This window comes from Poecilia reticulata, chromosome 21 (genome assembly GCF_904066995.2).
Source record: "Poecilia reticulata chromosome 21, P_reticulata-male-v2, whole genome shotgun sequence".
In the NCBI taxonomy this organism is placed as follows: domain Eukaryota; kingdom Metazoa; phylum Chordata; class Actinopteri; order Cyprinodontiformes; family Poeciliidae; genus Poecilia; species Poecilia reticulata.
In genome coordinates, this window is record NC_088850.1 from 17937880 (window position 1) to 17958661 (window position 20782).

Sequence of the window (20782 nt, forward strand, 5' to 3'; positions counted from 1 at the left end):
AAAATGTTCAACAGATTCAGGGGGGGGCGGGGGGGGAGAAGATGATATTGCACACAAATCAAATTTCAAGTAAAATTCTGCACTATTTACTGTGGGGAGTTGTATCTTTTTTTTTTTCAAAGGATAGAACAAATAAATAAAAGTAACATTGTCAAAGCAGCTCATATTGCGTTCACAGATACAGACATACACCACACAGAAGGTTAAATGCAATAATTTTTCCAGACAGATTTACTGAACAAAATGCAAACTGAAAGCAAAGTAAGGTCACTTGTTTCCCAAACGCTTCCATCCAGCAGGATGTGCAAAAACTACACAGCTACGTTTTTCATGCTGCCAAGCTGTTGACAAGTGAATCTAATAGAGCTTTTTATTTTGAAGGTTGAGCTCTGTTGAAACCAGACAATACATCAGCTGCAGTAAATGAGTCTCACAAGCCAAGAGCAGTGTAGTTGTAATGAGTAACATAAGTGTTTTAATTCTTAGCACGCCTGTGTGCTAATGTGTCCAATGATCTATACTTTGATCTATACCCAAAGTACACATTTTAACCGCTGGTTATTCTTGAAAATTATTCACGCAAATAAACAGAACGAAGCTGAGCTTGAGCGGTGAATGTTGTGCACAGTGTTGTTTGTTATAATTAAACGTAATATTCCTGTCTTATGACCCGTGTCGAACTCTGCTGATGTGTTTTCCCCTTCAGCCTCTTTACTTTGATGAAATCATGATTAGCTTTAGAGCTACTGGCCTGTTGGCGTAAACAAAAGTGGCGTTCCACAAGGTTCACGGGTGCGTTTGTGTAATGTGCGAGGTCGGACTCTGACGTCGGATGAAGCGGTCTCTCCTCCGGCCGACGTTCTGTCTGCTTGAGGTCAGGATTGTGCAGACCGCTCCACTTCCTCATCCACGTCCCTGTGGTCCTTGCTTTTTAGCAATCATGTCGGAGCCGGAAACGGTCATCCATTGGGATGAAATGATCCTGAAGCAGTAAGCGCTCCTTTTACGCGAATTACTTTTTGATGACGTAAGGGTTACATTTAGCTGCTCGATCAGCAATCCCCTCCAGTAAACGCTCCGTTTGTACTCAGGCAGAACTCCTTCCTTCCTCTGATCCCACTTTTGCGATTTCACAAGGCTCGCCTCTTTCAGGCCGAGTTTCTGTCGTTCCTAATCCTTCCTGGTCTGTTATAACACCACTAACAGCTGAGCTGACCGAGGAATACTTAAAAGCGAGGTAACGTGAGCTCCTTAGGGCGACCCATTCTTTCACAAGATGTTTGCAGAAGCAGTCTGGATTGTAGACGGTGGCCGTGTAGCGTATGGAGATAATGTCCAACTTTCCTATCCATTCCACTCAGAATATAAAGTTCCTAACCTCGAAGTGAAAACACTAATGCTATGTTCGCATCTAATAATCTGGCAGACGTGGCACAAATGTGTTGCAACCATTCTCCGGATTCACAGTGCAGCATGATAAGTGAGACTTGAGGCTTTTTAAATGCTGCGTTCCCTCGCTCGCCTGTGGTGTGGCTGAGAATGTGAAAAATGGCATCTGGTTGTCCTTTTCTTCTCCTGACCTGCCACTTCTTTGAAGCAGCTTACATATTTTATACAGACGGCAGCGGCTTCTCAGCCTCCTTCACTGCTCTAATGATCTATACCCAAAGTACAGTACAGATACTGAAGGGATACATTTCCCCACATTTTCTCATATTTCTGAGAGCTTTCAGCTCCTCCTGCCTCACATTCTGAGTAACTTTTATCATCTTTCTTGCGCATTTTTTGTCCACTATCTGGATTTGGGTTATCTAAAGCGGACTGACAGATACAGGGTTTTTTTGGTCTTTTTTTTTTTGGGTGAACCAGGTTGACCTTCTTTGACCCACAGTGGAGTTCGGTTCCACATATTACTTGATATGAGCTGCAGTTCCGTTCAGCAAAGCTAGTGTGACTGAAAACTTCTTGTCTGTAGGTAAACTAGTGACTGCTCAGGATGTCTTAACAAAACCCAACTTTAAAAAAGAAACAACTTCAACCGAACCTGATCCTTTTATATGACAGTGAGCAATACTGTTGATTCGGTTTTATAAATGAAATATATGTCATATCTAAATAAAAATAAGACAAATAAAGATTATTCCCATCAATTATGTTAAGTTAAAGATGTTGTTTATTGTAAATAATATTTTATTGTGCATTTCTAAAATAGTTATGCTTACTGGGTTTGTTTGGTCAAAGTCTCTTTAATTTGAATGTTTTTATATTTTCATTGGTGATTATATTGTGGCCTCCAAAAGTATTCACACATTAAACAACAACCTTCAGTATACCTTATTGGGTCTTCATGCCACAGGCCAAAACAAAGTAGCGTGTTCAGTATGAGCACAACACTCTAACCAGACGGTCACGGCTACAACGAAACGGCTAAGAACAAAGTCTGATCGTGTCCCAGTCAAAGTCCAGACCAAACTTTTAATTGAGAATGTGGTAAGACTTGCAAGTAGTTGCTCACAGATGAGCCTGCACCTGAGTTTCAGAGGGGAACATTTTCAGATTTAATGAGTGTCACCAGATTACTTTTTGATTTAAGGAGTTAAAAAGCTATAATTATTGTTATTTTTCTTCTATTTAGCCATTCTGCACAACTTTGTGTTGGCCGATTACATAAAATCTCAACAAAGTACAGAGTTGTGATTGTACTGTGACAAAATGTGAAAGTGAACCAGTAGAATGAATAGCTTTGAAAGGCACATTGTCAAGACAATAATGGTGCATAACAGTGACGGTAAGATACAGGTAACAATGCAGAAGGGAAATTATGGAGAACAGAAACTCAAAAGCGACACACTTTGTCAATAGTACATGCAAAACACGTTTACCTCACTAATGTGCTTATCTGGTTTCACTGTAATAATGTGGTTCAGCCTGATTGTACCATAAACTCTTTATGATCAATACAAAGAGTGAATAAAACAGAAAACCTAAAACAAACAAACAAAAAAATGAATAAATCAGGGCTGTTCAGGTCAGAATGCAGCAAGCAAATTCTTCTACAAGGTTTGGACAGATTTTACTAAGTGAATACTTTGTAATATTATTTTGTTTTTCCAAAGTAGAAAAAAGAGATTAAACTGATGAAAATTATGATGATGGAGGTGAAATCTATATTCAGCAGGAGAGAAAAACCCCAAATCTGTTTAAAGGTGCTGTGTGTTGCTATTATTGCCATCTAGTGGTGAAGATGGAACTAGCAACCTCATCGTAAACCAACTATTTTCCTTTTATTTACCAAAGTATTCTTATTCAGTTTATGAGTAGTTAGTGCAGAAAACATTTATATTATTAAAATTAGCAGTAAGACAGTGTAAGCATGGTGTTGGTAAATTCTGCATGGTTTTAATCGTCTAGACATGCAATACCTCATTATTTGATCAATTCTGATGCGTTCGGTTACACTACATTTGCTCCGGACAACAAAGGCAAAGTGACAAATCAAATGTATGTGTCAACCACGGCTTTTTAACAAATTATTTTCTGTGATTCACCTGCATTTTTGCCACTATGCCACAGTCAGCGCAGCTAGAAAAGTTGCTGTTTTTTTTAATGCCATGACACCATCTTTGGAGTTTTTCCAACGACTACATAAATAGCTACTGTCACTTCAGCAACAAAACACTTAAAGTGTAACCCAAAAGTAATGATATTTCACTTTTCTGACTACTGTCAAACTGATACAAAAGCAGAACCACGGCGTCCTTTATGTTATTGATTGTGCTATTCAGAAGTAACTTCAACATTCACCTCTCCAAAAATGTAGCTTTTAAGAGCAGAGTTTCATTTTTACAACACAAACCAGTTTTAGATGGTGCCTTTAAAGTTACATACCACTCAAGTTGTGAAAGTTGTTGTACATTTACACATCATGACACAAGGCTCAGACAGAATAACAGCAGCTTCTTTACAATCTTGCGTTCTTGCATGAACCGCCGTTGGGAAACGGGCTCCGTGTGGCCTTCAAGGACAGCACAGCTACCGTATTGTTTAAACACACGACGCACACAGAAGCACAACTCCTCCACAACATAAAAAAAACAAAGTCCATAAAGTAAACATTTCCACTTTCTCTGGCAGTTCTTGTAAGTTTCCCGTTATATTTCTCTGTACGGCATTTGGCTTTGAACTCTTGCTGTGCAGCATCTTCTCTCTGTGAGATTAAATGTACCGTAACATCTCAAACCTGCAGATTTTGATCATTACTTGTATAAATGCGATTTACTCAGATGTCAGATAACCCAACTCCAGGACTGAATTGGACACTTTTTAAAAATATTTTTGTTGCTGTTAGAACATTCAGAGTTTTTAACCCCATCCTTTTTACCCATCATGCCCGTCTGTCTAAGGACCTGGCTACCTGGACACCTTTCCATTCCAGAATCACGAGACCTCCGACAACTCATCTCGGCTCAGTCTTATTGTTAGATTTCCTTCGCAACACAACAAAGTCACTGTCTCGACTCGGTGATCTCCTGCTCGGTTTCCCGCGCTACTTCCTTGGACTTGAGGTTGACGCTAACCATGTAAATGTTGTTTTCGCTGACGCTGTTGGAGACCTGGCACGCGTGGGAGCCCAGGCACGGCCACGGCAGCTGCTTCACCTCCTTTTTGAAGCTCTGGCTGAAGAAGTAGTAGATCAATGGGTTGTACACGGTGGAGCTCTTTGCAAACATGCAAGGCAGCAGACTGACCTCGGGTGGGATTTTGCTGCTGTCATTCAAAACGGACCACAGGCTTACCAAGCCGTAGGGCGTCCAGCAAACTACGAAGCCTACGCTGATCAAAACGGCAATCTGCAACAGAACATCAGAGACGGTGAAAAAGAATCCCACTGCAGCATCTGAAAATATAATATAAATGCTTTAGTGGTTAATGTTTTTCGTCTTTTGGGCTTGTGAAAAAATATTTACATTTATTATTATTTTAGCTGAACTCACACTTTTCTGTTGTTGTTTTTGGTTTAAGGGTCTAGACAATGTGATTCTTACCAGCAAATTCCCAAAACACTTTGCGCTAGTTAAAATGTGTGCATTATGTTTGTCATACTATATGCAGACTAAAAATGAATTCGGGATGATCTAAACTACAGCTGTAGCAAATACTGTTGGGCTGTCGCATCCCAGAGCCGTTAGTGTTGCTCAGCAAAAACACCGTCTGCTGGAACCTTGTGGTATTTTTTTTCACTCCTGGCTTAACAAAACAAAAGATTGCAGGGGGTTAGCACAGGAACGTGAAATGATTCTGTGTTCCAGTGAGGATTGCTTGATATTTTCTCAACAAATTTATCTGTTCAAATATATTCCTTTTAAAATTCTGTCCCTACATTAAAACCATGTTCAGGATAGAACCGGTCCTCATTGAGCGGAGCAAGTCAGTCAGACTGAAGATTCTTGGGATAGAAAACACACCTTTGTTTTATTAACCTTGAATTCATGATGCCGTTTGTTGACTAATGTTCTCTAGCAGACATCTGAGACGTTCACGGGACATTTGTATTTGAGATTAAGCTGCATTTGGTTGGACTGGATTTTTGGGGCGGGATGATCAGGGAGAGGGAGACTAGATAATATGCACACAGCATCTTTCAGAAAGGAAAACGAATAATTTCAAGACGCACGTGGGCTTAACTTTTGACAAAGACGCCGAATCGGTCACAGTCGTGTCGGCGCGGAGTAACTTACTATCAGAAGCCTCCGATGGAGTTTGACGATGTTGGGGATGTGGTTGCTGTTCGTCGACTTCTTGTAGGTGAAGTAGAGCCTTATGGCGATGCCAAAGTAGCAGAAAATGATGATGACACTCGGCACGAGCAGGTTCACGCAGAACAGAGAGACGACAAAGGAGAAACCCTCGTGTTTCATTTGTCCCCAGGCGAGCGAACAGGACAGGCCGAAGGGCTCCGGCCCGTACCGGCCCCAGCCCAGAATGGGGAACAGAGCCCAGATCAGAGCGTACAGCCAGGTCCACATACACAGCATCTTCACCTTCTTCCAGCTGATCTTCTCCTCTGCAAAGAGAGAGAGAGAGAGATACTGGGTATTTTTTATCAAGTTGTACAACAGACACAGGCTTTCACTTTAATTGTACAACCAGAATCATTTTGGAAAGAAACGTCTGCGAAGTAATGGAAATACAACTTTCTTTGCAACCCGTGAAATCAATTTGAATCATAGCAGCATTCACACAGTTTTCTATGGCCGCCCCTAATTTATTAGCTTACACGTCTCTGTCGACAAAAACAAACTGATTTCATTTGTAGAATGCACGAGTTGTCACAAAAAGGTCGTTTTCAGCTGACAGACGTAGGAGCTTATTGGGAAATATGTTGTATAGGACCAAAAATGCTATTGATGATATTAAAAATTTGTAAATTATTGCACGTTAAAGGATGAGAATGTGATGTGCAAGTGTCGTTCAATGTGCGAATAATTGAAGAGTTTATCTGGTGTTGGGAGATTTAAACGTTTGCAGGTTCTGAGTTTGAGAGTGGCAGGAAATCATAATGTAAAATTGAATGTCAATGGGCATGGTCGGTCATTTGTTTTAATTAGATTTTTTTTCTTGTTTTTACTTTTTGTCTGCTTGAAATAAGGTAAGGTTGACTTTGCGCTTCAATATGGCCGCTCCTCACATCAACCACATTAGGATGTTGATGGGAAGCGTGTTTATTTCACAAGACACACGTGTAAGAGCACATCTTCAATCAGCGTCACACACGACTCTAAACTGAGCAAATTAAAAGTGGCGTTTGCTTCTGGAAAGTCACGTTTAAAACGACGCTTGTAAGAGCTACTGAAAACAGTCTGACGTCAGACCCGGTGCCCCGAGTTCCCACTTGCCAGGGAACTGGAACGCAACGTGTTTAACTGGGAAAGTGTAAAGAAGCATCTGTGTGAAATCCAAGCTGGGGATTTGTTGGTATAAATGCAAATTACCTCTATGCTGTTGAGAATAACCAAACTAACATCTAGATTCAAACGGACAAAACGATAATGGCACAACCGACCGAACATTGTAATCGTTGGTATGCAGCATAATCGTACATCTATTTACCCATCAACATTCAAATCTATGATAATTCGACTGCATAACCATGGTTCCAAACCACGCAGAGTGGGATTCAGAATTGATTTGAAACACATTTGTTTCTCCAAATTGCCTTTTTTTATGTAAAAAAAAAACCCCCACATTTCTTTTGATCCATCTGTTTCCTAACAGGCTACTTCACATTTGTTTCTGCCATCAAAAGAATTGCGCATAAGAGGCTATTTGATTTCCTCCTTGTCGCTTCGCCATTCATCCCTCTCGTGTTTACCCTGCAGCTGTGTGCTGATGAGTCCTCCTCCAAGGTGAAACTCTGACACTCTCTCCACGCTGTCATTGTTGCTGCTAAAAACTAATTACATCTGTTTTATTAGTGTACGGCCAATACAGTTTTCTCGAGAAATTTGTTTTTTTCTTCTTTGTAACCCCTGGCTTATAGAGTGATGCACGTTCTCCCTGCAGGTGTGGGGTTTGCTCCGTGTGCTTCACCTTCCTCCTACACTCCAGACTCACGCATGTGGCATTGGCCACTCTGAAGCTCTGCTAGGTGTGAACGCATGTTTGTGGTTGTCTGCCCTTTTTTCTGTGGGGTTCAGTCCCAGATTTAGTTCTGCACAGAGTTACTCTGGCAGCTCTGACAGAGACGATCTCATTTTTGACAAAAGCAACTGAATGCGCCAGCTGAGGCAAAACGTTACCACGTGTCAGTCGAAAGGAAAACCCTGACTTTTTGGATAGCGTGTTGTTTATATTCTCTATTTTTTGCTGACGACCTTTTGACATTAAATATTTGTTGATGACAACTGAGCCAAAATCCTGCCACCCTAATGTCCGACAGATGCAAACCAAGTTTATACGTTCCGATGTTTTATTATTTCCTTTATAAGATTTCAACAAGAAACTATTTATGTTCCTGGAAGCAAAAGATGACATCGTTCTTTAGACCTGGTTACCCATAACCCAACTCTAACTTTGCTTTTTCACGTCACAAACTGTTTCAAAACAGATGCTTGAAAAGGCTTTTCTGGATTCTAGCAGTCATATGCTGCTTGTTAGTTTTTTTTTATATAAAAAAAAGAGAGGAAGAAGAAGAAACCAACTGAGATTTGAGGTTTGCAAAACTTCAATATGCTAATAGTAACAATGGTCAACCTTTACACGCGTCACTAACTTTTAACAATCCGAAGAAACCGATTTGACTTTACTTAAAGGATTTGTCTTGATCCTTAAAACTCAGGCAAAACAAAAGATTCATGGAAAAATGTATGAAAGGATTAATTTATGATTAAAATGGCAGTTTAAAAAAAAGGGGGGGGGGACACGCCATAAATATATAAAGACAAAATAAAAATGCAATTTCTTGAATAGGAGGTTTCATATTCATTAAAATTAAGCAGGAAACAGAACACACCTCTTCTTTTAGGTAAACAGTTTTATGTATGAGCCCATTTTAAAAAAGAACACTAATTCTTGTCGTACCTGTATTCATGTACTTATCTGCTGTGTTCACTCTTGACTCTTATGAAGACACACATGATGGTAAGTAAAAGTTTAAAAGTTGAATAGGCCTGGATCAGTGAGCTCTAAGCATATTCTGTATCTTTCATGCTATGTGTAAATTTTTTATTATAGTTTTTTTTATTATTATTATTTTTCCAAACATGAAAGCTGGGAGTTATGACCACACATATTCACTTCAATCTCAGCTTTGTCTTGGCAGCCATTTAAAAACAAGCTTTTTTTTTTTCTTAATTGTTCTATAATGAACTTTAACATTAAACAGGTTCCATGTTTGCATTGGGCTTTTTACGCCTCTGGACAACCACAGTGGATATAAGGTAATGTTTTTCTTGTGCTTATTTCCTTGACCTTGCTGACTAAAGAGCTAAAGATGAAGCTCTTTGGGGTTTTTTTTTAAATTGCCATATTGCACAGACTGACCTTGGGGTGAATTCTCTGGACCACTGGCTCCTGGGAAGATTGGAAAATGACTTAAATGTCTTTCTTGCTGTAAATTGATAGACTGACTATTGTTCGGAAATGACCTTCCAGACCTCAATGATGCAATTTGTCAGCCTTGACATTGTTTTAACCTCTGGAGAAGTAACCTACCAGAGCCCCTCCATCTACCGAGATGGTCTTATTGATTATCAGCTAATCAAGTGCATTTGCTTTGCAACTCCTAGCTCCCTACTTACACTTTTAAATCGTATGGAAGCAGCAGAACTGGCATGGTGGAAATCATCTGTTTTCTCCATTTGACATGAGATTTAAATAATCTGGACTGCAGAGATTGCGAAAACAGATGTTTGATGTTGCAAACCGCAAAGAACTTTCTTTAAAACAACGAATTTCAATTCAATTTAAATGACTTACTGGGAGAATGCAGATTGAGGGACACAATGAAGCGCACTACGGCCAAGATGGTGAGGTTCATGATGCTGGCAATGCCGAAGAAGAAGCCCGCCAGACCGTAGTAGACGCAGGAAACGTCTCCGCCCAGCCAGTGGTGGCTCCAGGCCGAGGCCACGGCCAGGGGATACATGGTGACGGCCATGCCGAGATCCGTCACCGCCAAGTTCACGCTGAGCAGCTCCGGCGGCTTCATCCGGGACGACCTTCTGAACGCCATGATGAGGACGAGCAGGTTTCCCACAGCGGAGAGCACGGCTGAGACAGACGGGAGACAGAGACGGATGTCTGATCATTGTCTGATCAGAGCCACTCGTAGGGTAATCTTTCAGAAATGGATGTTGTTGGGAGTCAGAAAAGGTGTAGGAATGGCTAAGCTAAGCCACAACACAATGAGATTCTTTCTGCACTCAGTTTGTGCTGAACAGGGAACGGACCCAGTCGATGGGCAGATGTTTGGGAAAAGCATTGGTAGGTTTTAGCTGCATCACAGGGACTTTTACTGCTGAGATTCTCCAATCCAATATAGCTTAAGAGTTCTTCTATGCACATTCCTATCGCATTTATACTTTTCCAGTGAAATTAAACCTTCTTCACTGCAAAAACACAAACTCTCACCAAGTATTTTTGATCTAAATTCTAGTGAAAATATCTTGGTACACTTGAAATAAGGCAAAATCAACTTTCAGTAACTTTTCATTACGAAATAGGAGCTTGTTTTAGATCAATCATTTCTTAATATTCATGAAAACTGCTAGTACTAGTTTCACTGGCAGAAAGACATTTTTTTATGAGATGAGATTTAAATAATCTCATGTCTCATGACATGAGACTAATTCCATCTGCCAGTGGAACTAGTACTTTTTCATCAATATTAAGGAATTATTTACTTAAAACAAGCTTCTACTTCTTACTGGAAACTTACATGTAAGCTGATTCTATCTCATTTCAAGAGTATTATGACAAACTGATGGCTGATCAAGCTTAAAATCCATGCAAACAAACAGTTTCCCTATGCGTCTCTAATCAGTACACTCAAGTAGGAGCTGATTTATGACTGGTTATCGATTCGGTTTGTTTGTTTATGAGACGCCAGACTTTGTTTTGTTCCAACAACCTGAACAATGACTAAGCGCACCCTATCACGGCTTCAACAAAATACCAAGTCTGTTTTCAGAGTCTGCCGATCAGTCAAGCGTGTAATGCCCTGAGAGGTGAAGGAAAGTGTAAAACAAACACACAAGGTGGGAAGTGCTATATGCACGTTCCTCCTGTGAAGCAGAACGTTTTCGCCGAGCGAAATTCACCAGAGATTAAAACACAGTGTCATAATTACCAGAAGCAACCCAAAGAAAGTGGATGTTGGTGTCATTTTACAGAGGATTAGACGATGGCTGTTCCTATAACAAATCCTTGTTATTAGTATTTTATGGTAAAAAACGTGATTTAAAAGAGTGCTGAGTTTCACAGCTATTTTAGAACTTGAATAGATTTACAAATCTAACTGAAAATGACTACAAATCCCTAATCTGCTTTATTTTTTCAGCACAATTAGATTTATAGAACTCCCAACACGATTTGCTTCAACATTCCTTAGCCATGTAAATCTGGATCTGGGAAAACGTCTAACAGTGGAAAATAACCATTTCCATTCACTACTTTAGCTTACAAGGATCACACTTGTTCTTTTCAACCTGCAGTTTTAATTGGGGCATTTGACAAACCAGAGCAGACGTCAGAAAAGTGTTCAACTCGCCGCCGTTACTATGGTGATTATTATTAGAAGAGGAAGTAGAGATAACTTAACAAGATGTTTTGCTTTAGTGTCCTACATTTTCATTGGCGTTTACGTCTTCACTGCATGAGGCAGAGTCCTGGAAGTTAGACAGTTTGTCTGCATATTCTCTGGACTTTAGACAGATTAAGTGTCTGATCCTTTTGCATCGGTTGTGCAAATCTGATAAGGCCACGTGGATCTGGTTTTTCGGGCCACTCTGAGTGCAGTTTGATATGTTCTCCTTGTGCCTGTGTTTTTCTGGGTATTCCAGCATTCTATCATTCTCATTGTGCTAAATTGTATATTGCCTCCAATGTCATTTATCGCACACAATTGAACTTGCAAGTTGTTTTCGGCAACAAAAAAATGGCAAGCTATTGTTATCAAATCTCGTTTTATTCCAGAACCATTTACTGCAGTTGGAGTGTTTTTTTTCATGAGCAATGTAATCACACAAATGCCCAAAATGCTAAAGTAAAACATAACCACAAATGCACGTGGCTACTTCAACGGACAAATACTTTATTGCAATTTCCTTTCAAAACACAATAATTTCCTAAAAATCCCAGCATACATTTGAGTCGTCTGATGTTAATCAATGCCTCTTCTATCCTTTTTGTATTTATCCAGATATTCCAGAGCAGCTAGTCATTTCTGGCTGACTGCTTGTCATGTGGATTAATGGTTTAAAGATGAACTTCCACCTGCTCTCCAATAGGTGGCAGTGTACGCAGGAACATGATGGTGTTACTAAACATCCACAAAAGTAGAGCAAAAACGGTTTTCGTTTCTGTTCACTGTGGTACCTACTATGCCTGAAGGTGTTAATTATTTTAGGTGTGCATCAGAGACGGTGTTAGGACCCTGAAACATTGTGGACTTAGTTTAGTTTAGCCCACAAACAGTTAAACTTCAGCATGAAATACAGAAAGAACGTTAACAAATGAGAATATTAGAAAAGTTACATACAAGCTAGCTGGGTAGCAAAATAGACTGAAAACTGCTAACAAATATTATTTATATGCTGCCTTCTTTAATCAAACCAGGTCTTCAAACTGTTGAAGAGAACACATTCACCCGTGAGCCAAGTAAAGGCATAATTTTAGAGTTAATCGTACAAAATTTTGAATTTTTAATAACATATCAAATATTTGAATCTTGACCTGACAAGTTTGCAGCACATCACATGTAACTAGCTTCTGTGTGTCGGTTCTCTTTTGCTTTTTAGTATGAAGCAGAGGCCTTCAGGTCCAGTTTTCATAATTATTATCATCTTAATCTTTCTTCCCCTTTTACTGAAAAGGTCAGCATTGCGACTAATCTTTTAACTTTTCACAAACAACTAGAGGTTCAGTCTGGGTTCAGTCCGAAAACTAGAATGAGAACCGCCTTCAGAACTTAATTGGCTTTTTAATTCAGCAGCAACAGATAACACACTAATTAGGATGTTCAAACATTTACTGTGACATCCCGTTATGCTGATGTGGCAAACATTCCTGTGGCTGAACTTTCTGGGCTTCAGCCTTAATGGTATGTGATGTAAAAACTGAAACTGTGCATCATCCTAAACACAGGGAGTCTGGTGTCTGGAAGCCCACTGTCATCTCCAGCCTTGCGGCCAATAAACTGTCACCGATGAATTATCTCAAAGGTTGTGGTTGTAAAGTAACAAAATGTGGAATAAGTTCCAAGGACATTAATAATTTTCCAAGACACCTACTTCTGACTTATCTGGCACATAAAGAGTAAATGTCCCCGTCTTGTTCCTTAAAACTGCGATATTAAGCTTTAACACTTTCTACCACAGCCTGGAATTAATCTTTAGCCCCAAAGTTCACCAAGGAGCCACTTTGGGACTATAAAGCTCAGAGTTCAGCGGCCCAATCGACTTCCAGCTCACTGAGGATTACTTTCAAGGAGGCGTTACTAAGCCAATATAGCTCTAAAAAACTCACTGAGCAAGAACAAAGAGGGAATCGATAGGGACAAACAACGTTAGCTTGACTGCTTAGGACAACAAAAGGACGCAAAAGGGTTTTTAGCGCTTGTACATACGCTCTCTTATCAATGGCTGGAGTGAAACAGAAGTAACATCTGGAAATCCTTGTTAATTTTAGGTTTATGGAGCTTTCCATTAAATCAATACATCCCTTTGTTTTATAATGTTCTATTGACAGGTAGGGATTATCCACTGGTGGTGGTGAGTGGATGTAGCATTAGCATAAAGGTCAATGGTAAAAAAAAATAATTATACATTATTATTTTAAAAACAAGTACAATGGCAGCTGCATAATTTACTCTAATGGCCTTTGATGCTTTTTAAACAACTTCATCACGAAATAAATGTCAATTTTGGTTATTTCAAGCATGTAGTTGAACTGTTTAGTTATTATTTCAGGTCAGTCAGGGTTGCAACAACTATAATACATACATACGTGCGTGCGTACTTATGTACGCATGCACACAAACAAATATGTCTTTGGTCTCTTTCCATAAGCTTCACACAATAGTACGTTCATTTCAAAATCTGAAAAAACAAAAGCAAGAAAAACAGTCTCCCTCTCACTATTTATTCATGATAAACAAACAAAATGCAATAACATTTTCTTGCTCACAGCCCTTGTTTACCTTAAAACCTCACAAAGCTCAAAAATAGAAACGCCCAGGCCATTAGAGGTCACAGAGACACTTCATGATCTGCATCCTGATGCGTCTTGCCAGAGAATGTGAGTTACTTGCATCCGTATCTTACTGGCTTCCCGCGTTGCCAGCACCAGAGGCTGACCTAGAGGTTTAGCTCAGCCTGACTTTATTGCTACATCTCATTTCAAAGCATTCGCTGTGTTTAGCGTTCTAAATCCAGCAGCAAAAGGATTTAAAAATATCTCAGTGACTGTTTTAGAGCTGTTCTATTTAAAAAAAAAAAAACACAAAACTGCAGGACACTTAGGTCAAGCTGCAGACCACTGGGGACTGAGGCGGCCGCTGTGCTTTGGGACAGCCTGCCATGGCTCATCAGATCTGAACCTGCCCAAGAGATGAATAAATCTTACATTTTAAAGATGTACTATTTCTGGGGCACCGAGTGCCACTTTGGATAGAGCAGGTGTCCTGCGTAACGGAGGCCAGCAATCATCAATGGAGATTTCATGGATTTACATCAAAGCCTGGAGCCGTTAATGCACAACTTCCTCTTCTTTCTGTCTTCTTTTCCATCTACTAAACCGCAGAATAAAGGTCGTTAAGATACAACATTTATTTTTCCCTGATTTTAAACTCGGTTGAGCTGAAGAGGTTAGTTTATTGTTACACTTTTTATTGAATCATTTCTTTTTAAGGTCTGTTTCAATCAGGCTTTTGCCCATCATTGTATTAAAATGCACACTAGTCAATTTTTTTTATTAATAAAGCTTAAAGTGGATCGAGTTAAACTGAGACACACATCAACCAGAACACTGAGAGCACACGACTGTTGGCGAGCGAAGTGGTGCTGCGGTCCAAGTCTCTTAAAAACATGCCTCAGAGTTCACTTATAGAAGTTACTCTCTGGATAATTTGTCTTTTTCTGAGTCCCAGAATGCATTTATAAGCTGAATATTTGACTTTATGTGAACCACGTCCTTGGAAATGGTGAAAACCTAATTAATAAGATGATTTTTTTTAAAAATAAAAAACCGTTTTGGTTCTGCTTGTGTCGGAGCAGCAGGCAGATGTAATGTGTAAATCAAAACCTCTCTCATCTTGGTTGATTACGATTCCTCCATCTGGAGCTTTGTCACATGACTAGACTCACGCTGGAGGGAGGATTTAGATCCTGCTGTGTAACTGAAGTTACATTTGGATTCACTGTCAGACGAGGAGTCACGCCAACATATTCTGATCTCTAACATTAGAGTTTGCTATTGTGAGAGTAATTTCAGCTGATATCAGCAAGAACATTCAGGAGTCATCAACCTCTGTGCACTGTGTTCACACAGTGCACTATTCTTACTTTAATCCATCTTAACTAAAATTTCGACCCTCATGACACGTCGATGCATCCATCAATTATCTTCCCATGTCAGATATTATCCACATCTTATGACCTTGTGCAAAGGAAGAACGAGACACGACTTGTAAAATCGAGAGCTTTGCTTTTAGGGTCAGCGTTTATTAACCTTTGCAGATTTGAGCAGTGCCTGAATTGCTGCACAAGAAGTTTTAATCTGTACAGCCACCAGAGGTAGAGACGGACTCAAGACCCGAAAAAAACAATCCATCCCGTTCTGGCTGAGAACCATGAGCTCCGACTTGACGACTTTTCATTCCAGCAGCTTAACAATCTGCTGAAAAGCCGACTGGAGGTCATAGTCTGAAGACACCAACAGAACAACATCGGTCTGTATGGAAGAGAGATGCAACCCAAATGTTTGTACTCCGCCTCTTCATGTTGTGGTCCATTAAAACCACAACACCATCAGCTTCGAATCCCAGGCCTTGTTGCAGAAACAAACCTGACTGTATGGCAAGAAGTCTCTCTCAGATCCTTCTCAAGAACATCCCAAACTCCCAGCAAAACACTCAGCATTAAACAAGCGTAAACATCTGCCTCTTCTGATTCTATTGTGGAAAGGAGCTCTTTTTTACAAACCCTATCTCTACCTCAAGTAGGGGCAAAGAAACACTTTGAGGCTCAACCTGCAGTAAAAACATCTGGGACAACACTTGACATCTCCACCAAATGTTGCCTACATTTCTGCCAAATAGCTTAGCTAAAATTGCCTTTTGGGTTTCAACTAAACTTTGATTTATAGTAGTTGATATGAAGTGGTTGATGTGGGTTGACGGTGGAAAAAAAAGTGGACTTTTTTCATCACATTTCTTTCTTTGCTTGAATATATCTTAGAAAGGACATATATCACAAGGAAAAAAACAAACTCATTTCAAAAATCAAACCTCATCCAACAGCTCAATTTATGGTTTTTGAAATTCTGACAGGCTTTTGCACCTTATTACTTATGCTTAATTCTGCCTTTATTCCTGAAACTAGGCAAAAACTGATAAAATGTTGGAATTTTTTTCTTCAACAGGCAGATGAACTGTATCCGTTTATAATCAATACACGCAGAAAACTGAACCGATTACCTTAGCCTCATGTGACAACGTGATCCAAAGCACAACAGAAACCTGTTTTGTTTTTTTTGCTTAATCGAAAGTGTCGTTGCCAAAGCAATTGCTTTGCTTTCACAAAGTAAAGTACTAATGTAATGCATAAACGACAAAAAAAAAAACACACACAAAAAAACCACAAAAAAACAATTATAATTCGTTTTTCTACTTACTTAAAACCAGCAGGTAGCAGCCTGCGCCGATATCCAGTGCCGGTGAGAGCGCTGAGGCGTAAATATCCATTTGGAAAGATGGAAAAATAAAAATACTGGCGTTTGTTTAGAACGGAAGGATCCTCGTGTGATGTTTAAGTAAAAGTGTGCGGCTGCAGGTGCTGCTGCGCATCCATCTGTCCGCACGCAGGGAGCGGAGACAGGAGGCTGCAGCTGTGCGCGCACAGCCGGCCAGATGCAAACAGGGGAGGTCGTGCGTAAAGCGGCAGCCCTGCCGTCTGAAGCCTCCCTCTGGTGCTATAGTGTGACTTAACCTTCCGGAGGATATAAGACTCAAACCTCTTGGAAGTGACTCAGCAGAGGGAAGAACGATGTTTTCCTGACGCATAAACGATCTTTGCGACTGTTTATCCTCCACTCCCCCTAGAGACCACTTTAATTCATATGAAAGGTCGACAAATTGGAATATATTTGAAATGTAAATTTATTTAATAAAAAGTCACCAAAAAAAAAGAAAAGAAAGAAAAACACATGCATTAAACTCAGAAGGATACATTGAAATCATTGTTTGGTTCATTTGGATGAATTTGGCTCACAGCTAATAAATACCCAAAATCAGATTTTGACAAAAGACCAACAAAAAAGGAAAAAAGAAACGTTCTCGATGCAGAAATCTCAGCATTTACTGCCTGAATCAATTTATGCAGTTAACTTCCCCTTGACATTAGCACAGATTCTCTGTGGACTTTAGATTAGGGGAGTCTGCGGGCCAATTAAGCAAAGTGATGTCATCTTCATTAAATCAGCTATGGAAACGTAACACAGTCTAAGCCAGGGGTGGACAACTCCAGACCTCGAGGGCCGGTCTCCTGCAACTCTGAGATGTGTCTCTACTTCAACACACCTGAGTCAAATAATGACGTCATGAGCAGGACTCTGGACACCTTGACTGCACTTAGGAGGTGATTCAGCTGTTGGATTAAAGTGTGTTGGACCAGGGAGGCATCTAAGAGTTGCAGGACACCGGCCCTCGAGGACCAGGATTCCCCATCCTTGGTCTAAGCCATGTGAATTTTTCCCAAATGTATGGGCGTCACAAGGCTGCAGTTGTTTCTGCTGCTTGTGGATTTTTTCCTTCCACTAAACTCTCAATTAGGCATTCAAGACACGTCTAAACATTACAGGGCCTCATAAAAGTTTTCTTTTCTTCGATCCTTCAAACAACAACAAGAAAGGAGAGGAGAGCAAAAATTCAATGGAGCAGCTTAGAGTGCCTTGGTAGTTGTGGAGAAGCTGAAGAGAGAGAGAGAGAGAGATCCACAGTTTCATAACTCAGGTTTGAGAACAATACAGCTATTAGTGAGGCAAAATTAGATTGGCAAAATTTTAAAGAATGTTTAAGAGAGGTATGTGTGCATACTGTGCACATTGCACAGTATCTTGGAATATACATTACGAGAACTCAAGGTCTCTCAGTTAGGCTCCAGGCTCAGTTCACCGTTTCTTCTGGCTGGATGTAAGAGAACGAGGCCTTTTTCTCGGCCAATAATCGAAAACATAACCTGATAATGTGAGCTCAGAAAGCATAACGCCATCCTGGAAAATGCTCCGTGTAATCCGTTGTTCAGGAGTTTCGTCGTTTTGGTTCACAGTGTCGTTTAGAGCTGTGATACCTTAGGGGGCTCTAGAATTTGCCATTTCTTCTTAGTGCCTGCACTGCTGGATCAAATTAGATATTTTTGCTTCAGATTTATAAACATTTAACTGCATGTTAGAGGGTTTCCTCAGCTTCTAAGCATTTTGATTGTCCTGTAGTCGAAGTAGTTATACAGAAAAATGTTGGGATAAGTGTTAAAAAGGCTATCTTCCTTTTTTTCCCCTATTATCTATATTCCTACTTTGTCACCAGCTGCTGTTTCCCAGAAATCCATTATGGTCGGCCTACATGACCATAATTTCTATCTGCAAGGATGTCCACAATTACTGCCTCATTCATCAAATAAGGTGCCTGGAGCTCACCAGGGGAAAGTTCAACGTTTGTCTCCCCCAGCTGTGATGTCAAAACGACCACGGACAAGACGTCGAACTACACATTCAACTCTAATGATTTTCAAGTGGCTCTGCATAGAAACTGCCTCTAAGTGAATGTAGCGCAATTTCAGAGTATAAAGAAAAGAATGTCGTGCCGTGAGAAAAAAAAGGGAACATTTTGCAGGAGGACTTATTAGATATAATTTTTTCAGAGGTGGAGAACACATATTTGGCACATGAGGTCATGACCAACTCAAAAAGTTCCCAATTGTTTTCTGCGGACACAGAAAGAGTCGTATTTAGTTCTAGAGAGTTGGATGCGATCGTCCATCGAATTCCCATTTCGGAGTGAATTTGTGAAGTCATTAACGGCAGTAAAACGTGGCCTCTTGCATTACCGGTACCTTGTTTACTCCGTTTATATCCTTACAAGGAAAGCCACTTTAACATATACATTTTTTCCAGATGGAGCCCAGTGTGTGAGAAATAAATTGTAAGGGAATTTTATTTTTTTTGGCCTTTGACTCCCAGGCGTTCAAACATTTCCTCTCAACAGTGACGTGATTTCACTGCTGACAAGTTTGAGGGATGACTTGTATGACAAGGTTGTAAATAATGAGAGACTTTTTTTTAACCAAATTATCCATGACACAACCGCAGAGCGGGAAGCGTATTATGCAATTAAGCCACCAGTATTCTTCTGTTTTCCAGTTCAGTGTGCGTGCCGGTGAATTTTGCCATTGCTTTCTAAGAAGAACTTGCCTGAAGGGTTTTTTTGTGTGTGTGTAATTTTCTGTACACACTGGCTTATGTTTGCATGGTGGAACAGAGTTTTGCAAAATTGTCAAAAGAAATTAATCCATAGTAGAGAGAGATAAAGGGTTTAATTAATCTGTCTAAAACTATCTGTAAAAGGGGTCTCTAACACTAGTCTTTGAGATTTACTGTCCTGCAGGTTTCAGATGCTTCCCTGCTCCAACATAGCTGAATCAAATTACTTCTTCAGGATGCCATTAAATTTAGCAAGGACTTGGTAACGAGCCATTCTTTTGATTCAGGTGTTCTAGAGCTGGGTTACGTCTAAAACCTGCAGGGCAGCAGACCTGGAGGGCGTGTGTCTGTAAAGAGGGAAGGAACAGGACAAATGCAGAGGCGCTGCTTCCTTATTGGGGTTTGACCTGCAGTTTCCAAGCTTTTCAAGCTTCAGAGATTCTTCCTCACAGACCAAACCCTGCCTCAAATCTCCTCCACTCAGCTCCTTCAAACTAGCCAGCAGCAATTAGCAAAAACCCGGTGGAACTGCGCATCTGCTGAGCTCATTATATGATCTATTTCTCAAAACGTCAAAACGCTCTTAAAGGACTAATAAAGGAGCGACTTCCTGAAGGCGGAGTTCCAGAACAACCAGGCGTTTTTAAAGAGACAGAGACCCAATTTCAAGGCGTTGAATGGCCAAGTCAAATTTTAGTTGATATTTATAGCATTTTTATAACAACTGAAGGTCACAAAGTTACTTGACTATGCCATAAAATGGCACTATGTGTCTGGAAATACATAATACTGCCCCTTTAACTCTTCTGGGTACTAATATCTGTTTTTTGAATCCTGTATTGTCATGGATTTGAAAGTTTTTGATACAAAAGGCAAAACATTTTGCCTAAATGGAGATGTTTTAATTGTTAATAGTTTCACTCCCCATCTTAAAAATAGCATAGTTTATTCGTCCAGGGAACACAGCTGAGGCCAAAACCACTTTGCTGAGAAAATACTAGATTGACTGGAAGCAATTTCGCTGGTTTCCAAACTTTTATGCGAAAAAGCTGAAAACCTTTGCTTTCTTTTCTTAAAATCACATCAATAATTAAAGGGGGATATCACATAAAATCATGTTATAATGTTATTGCCTCATCAAAAGCTCATATGTTTTATGCAGGTATGAGGATTTCTTAAATCCCCAAAAGCCACATGGGAGAGCCTGCAGGCCTCTGCTAGCACGCTTGATGTTAAAGTGCATGACAACTGCCTCTTCTCATAAAAAAAAAACAGCAAAAGAAACTGGCAATATAATTCATGTTGGAAAGTTGTATCAGAATAAATTGTATGACTTCTGAAAGAACAGATTATGGAAATGAATGCTTTG

General features: G+C 40.0%; 1 protein-coding gene across 3 annotated transcripts; it reads right to left on the minus strand.

The window, feature by feature from the left end:
- Nucleotides 1-1857: 1857 nt before the first annotated feature.
- On the minus strand, nucleotides 1858-17290 carry opn8b (opsin 8, group member b). 3 transcript variants are annotated; one of them, XM_008398280.3, is made up of 5 exons: nucleotides 16612-17290; nucleotides 9478-9771; nucleotides 5739-6064; nucleotides 4749-4850; nucleotides 1858-4673 (listed from the first exon to the last, which is right to left on the minus strand). In XM_008398280.3, the coding sequence occupies exons 1-5, from the start codon at nucleotides 16679-16681 to the stop codon at nucleotides 4506-4508; spliced, it is 960 nt and encodes a 319-aa protein (XP_008396502.1). In that variant the 5' UTR covers nucleotides 16682-17290; the 3' UTR covers nucleotides 1858-4505. The 3 variants fall into 3 exon arrangements, with proteins under 3 accessions (XP_008396502.1, XP_008396503.1, XP_008396501.1); XM_008398281.3 differs by having other exon boundaries at nucleotides 1858-4677; XM_008398279.3 differs by having other exon boundaries at nucleotides 1858-4850.
- Nucleotides 17291-20782: the final 3492 nt, after the last annotated feature.